At 34.4% G+C, this 4,200-nt stretch overlaps 1 protein-coding gene across 1 annotated transcript; it reads right to left on the reverse strand.

Annotated features, from left to right (window-relative positions):
- Window positions 1–882: 882 nt before the first annotated feature.
- LOC137708119 (F-box/kelch-repeat protein At3g06240-like) lies at window positions 883–2,067 on the reverse strand. Its single transcript, XM_068447113.1, has one exon. It carries the CDS (start codon window positions 2,065–2,067, stop codon window positions 883–885), a length of 1,185 nt encoding a protein of 394 aa, XP_068303214.1.
- Between the last annotated feature and the right edge of the window lie 2,133 nt (window positions 2,068–4,200).

Genomic DNA, 4,200 nt, shown 5'->3' on the forward strand with positions numbered 1-4,200 from the left:
AATTTTAGACATGTATATACTTACTTTTCACGTTTAAACATGCACGTACGTACTTTTCATGTTTAATGCATGTAATTGTTACAGAATTTTCAAGAATACAGATAAGGTTCACGTATTCAACACGTATTTTTAACATATATTTGATGAATTAATTAGTTTAAACCCATTTTGTTACAAATCACCCAAAAATTTGAGATTGTGTGGTTTCAAAAATTAGGATCCCCTTCTTGAACACTTTGAATCCATTTCCATATGAAATTTTGGAACAAAGGTGAAAGTTTTGAAATAGGACTCTCCTTTTTTTTTTATATGTGATAATGAAAGGAAGGGGATGCAGAGGAGAGAGACTATAGGAGAAGAAGATGGAAGGTTTCATGCGAGAATTTTGTTTTATTTTAATCACTTTGTCGAACTATTGTGTTCGATGTAACAAGAATTATTTAAGCTGATAGTATAATCTACCATTAAATTAATCTGAGAGCTCATATGGAAAAGAACCTCACATCCTTAGAATGAAGACCTTAAGAGAGCAATTATGCCTAAGGTAGAAGGTTTAACTTGATTATATTAAATGAGCACAAACTTTTTAGGTTTTTAAGAAGGGAATTTCGAAGAAAAAAAGGGAAAACATAAGGGTATTGATAAATTATTAATTAACTCCAAAAAGATAGTTATAGTACACTTTCAAAAACATTACAAAATGAGATTTATTGATAAAGTATTAATTAATTCCAAAAAGATAGTTATAGTACACTTTCAAAAACATTACAAAACGTGGAAATCACAAAAGCTAAATGTTTCAAAAACATTACAAAATGTGGAAATCACAAAAACTAAAGGCAGCCCATGATAAGCAAACATACTATAAAGACCACCCTCAACTCACTTGATTGGAACAATACTTTCCACATAACTAAGAGCTTCAAAATCAATAACCTCATTGATAATAGGAGAAATATGAAGATACTTAAGATTTCCAATACTAGAATTATAAAAGACGGCTCTTCTATCGGAGGCAAGCATAAGAAGCTCATCATGTTTCCAAAGTGCCAATGGATACTCAATGCCTTTAAACGGTCCAACGGTTAAGAGTTTTGTCCATGAACTCTTAATTCCGTCATAGTCGTCCATTACCCATATTTCAAATAATTTAGAATCCTCACTTGGATCATAATGAAAGCAATAAGAAGTGATGGATTCATTATACAGAAAAAGATCATAAAACTTAAAACTGGATTCTCTCCTAGAAGGCAATTGTATTCTATGAAATGTCTGATCACCTAAATCAAATGAAAGTATGTATTCCTCACCATCGCTTGCAAACCAATAACAAAATCCCTTCAAGTACACTGAACAAGAACTGGGATAGGTTTTAGTTGATATATCAATCTTGATCTCCTTCCAAGAGTAAGCAGCTATGGTGTATACCTCAGCTGTGGGAGGAAGAGGAATACTATGATAATATGTTCGCTCATCATCTAAATACTCACAATTTTCTATAATTTGCACAACCTTGTATTCTTTAGCTTTGCAATCATAACCAAATCCCAATCCTCTAAAGATCGTCTCCAAGTGGAATTTTTCCTTGGGAAGGGGTACAAGAAGGCATGAATCGGGAAGTTGCCTGAATTCCCCGGTTCCAGGATTGCATAAAATAATAACAGTTTTCCCTGCTATTACACAGACAATCCCATTGCAATAGCCGTGAATTTGTACAGGATGATGATCATCCAATGGAAATGGTATATTTAGGTCCTCAACATCATAATGATGGTTGTGCTCATCACTATCAATGGAAAGATAAATCATGGACCATAAAATTTCATATTTCCAACTTCTGTCAGGGAAAACCGGCATTTGAGAACGGTTAAGAAGGATACAAGTGGAGGATGAGAGTTTGTTGTCGATGGAATTGCTGAGGTGTTTGGCAACAAAGCTTGAACTATTGATGAGAGTGCACCAAGACTTGCGTGTGCATTTGAATCGCATCAGAGACTTGGGGAGCAACCTAGACAAGATTTCCACCAACTTATCTTCAAGAGTTTCACTTTCACGTATTTGGGACATTTCGAGTTTTGTTCCACAGGAATTATTTACATGTATATATACACAGGAATGCACACGACTAGTTTGAGAGACAAATTAAATCAAACTCGAGGTTCCATTACTAAACATATTTACCACACAAGATGCCAAAATCCAACAGTATTAAATAAAATTGGACTTCCACAACCACAACATATATATATAGCTATCAAAGAAAACAAGGAGATCCAGTCAGTTTCGAGTTTTTCGGAGGATCATTCATTCAAATTTTAGTATTTTTAATAGTTTTATTGATACAAAACTAACCATTCAAATTTTACCTTTTAATTCGACACTAAGTTAACTAAGAATGGAAAATTATCACATGATATTCATATATGAGCCAGTGTGTAACATCATATGATTTTAATTTAACTAACGAGGTTTAAGTAATTAAGCCAGTTTTTTTCATTAGAAATACAATCACATAACCACTTTTCATCTAAGTTTAGCCAAATTTTTATCTACACTCCGTTAAAATTTTAAAATTTAAACCTTTCTATGTTCACCACGTTTCTTCCAAAAATACCCACAAAGACCAACGCCACATCCACAAACACCCTAACACAACCTCCCATGCACCCCTAATTTCTGAACTTCATTATAGACCAACATCTTTTTGTCTATATATATATATATATATATAGACACACACACACGCCCTTTATGCAAAGGGATTTCCATTTTCTTTTCAAAAAATTGAGATTAGGTGTGGGACTGACTCTACATCGAACTTCAAAGATCAAACCGTCTATTTTGTAAGTCTTGATTCATATATCATCCTTGCAAAAACTCAATTCAATCTGAAATCATTTACCTATTTAATTATCAAGATAAAATTTCATTGTTTCTTATATAACAAAATATTCGTTAATTTCTTTGAACCTAATTAGATGTCTTAAAAAGGGAATCTCATCCCTTAAAGATTTCCATATATATATATATATATAATTTTTAAGGAATGCGATTCCTATTTGTGTGTGTGTGTGTGTGTGTAAATATATATTCCATGCCACGTTACCACCTCTCTAACTGCCTCAAAAGACAGTTGAAGGCCATCAACCATCAACCAGGAATTGCAATTATCACCAGCGCTAGAGGATCGATCTACTCGGGCACCAGCTCAGCAAGACAATTGAGGTTGCTTCTTCTTCATTGCCTATAAATAACGCCAAAGACCTTCAAGCTCAGGATATTCGTCAAATTCAATCTCTTTGGATTGTACAAAACCTTTAAGTGATTCTTCAAGTAACCCAAAACTATTTTTCAACACAAAACCAATTGCTCTTCAGCAACCAGGTTTTCAGCTCATCAGCTACAAACACTAGCCTTCATTCAAAGCAAAACCTTGCATGCGATCCCTAAGATCTAAAACTATTTTTGTTTTGCCACCACGTGGTATGATTTTTGGTTGAGGTACAATTCTAGCCACCCCCGAGAACCTCTATGAGGCAAATGTTTTATAACCAGTCTAGTCTGAAGACAACGATCTCAGTGGACTTCTCTAGTATTATCCTACCCTTCATGGCTTGAATCTTGCAAGAGTTTTACCATACTTTCTATACATTTCCAGACATGTAGATTCGCTCATCTGCTTTGATTTTAGCTTAATGAACATTGTAATGTTGACTCAATCATGAAATGATTACATACCCTTCCTCTTTGTAGGAATTTTTTTTTTTTTTTTTTTTTTTTTTTTTGGGAATCCTCTTTGTAGTTTCTATTTTTCATTTATTTACTTTTGGGCATAACACAGAATCTCACACTAAATGTTAAGTCCTCATTCGCTCGAGGCACATAAAGAAACCTAGCTAAATCAGTGTCCCACTTGGTGCATAATTGTTTGGTCTAGAAGTCATTTTCACACCTCTGCACTCACTCACAAACAATTATTGTTTGTCGTCATCCTCCAAAAGTGGCATGCCTATTCTCTCTCTCGCCATCTCATGGCACCAAGACCGAAAGCAACACTTGCGGCAAATATGTGTTAACCACCGAGTGTCCGAGCTGTATTCGAGTTTTGGCATCAACATAGTTTTTTGACATGCCCAGTGGGATAGTGTGAAAATTTTGTATGTCTAAAGTTCCACACGTGTCTTTAGACGTTGGAAACGA

Source organism: Pyrus communis, chromosome 11, assembly GCF_963583255.1.
Source record: "Pyrus communis chromosome 11, drPyrComm1.1, whole genome shotgun sequence".
Taxonomy (NCBI): domain Eukaryota; kingdom Viridiplantae; phylum Streptophyta; class Magnoliopsida; order Rosales; family Rosaceae; genus Pyrus; species Pyrus communis.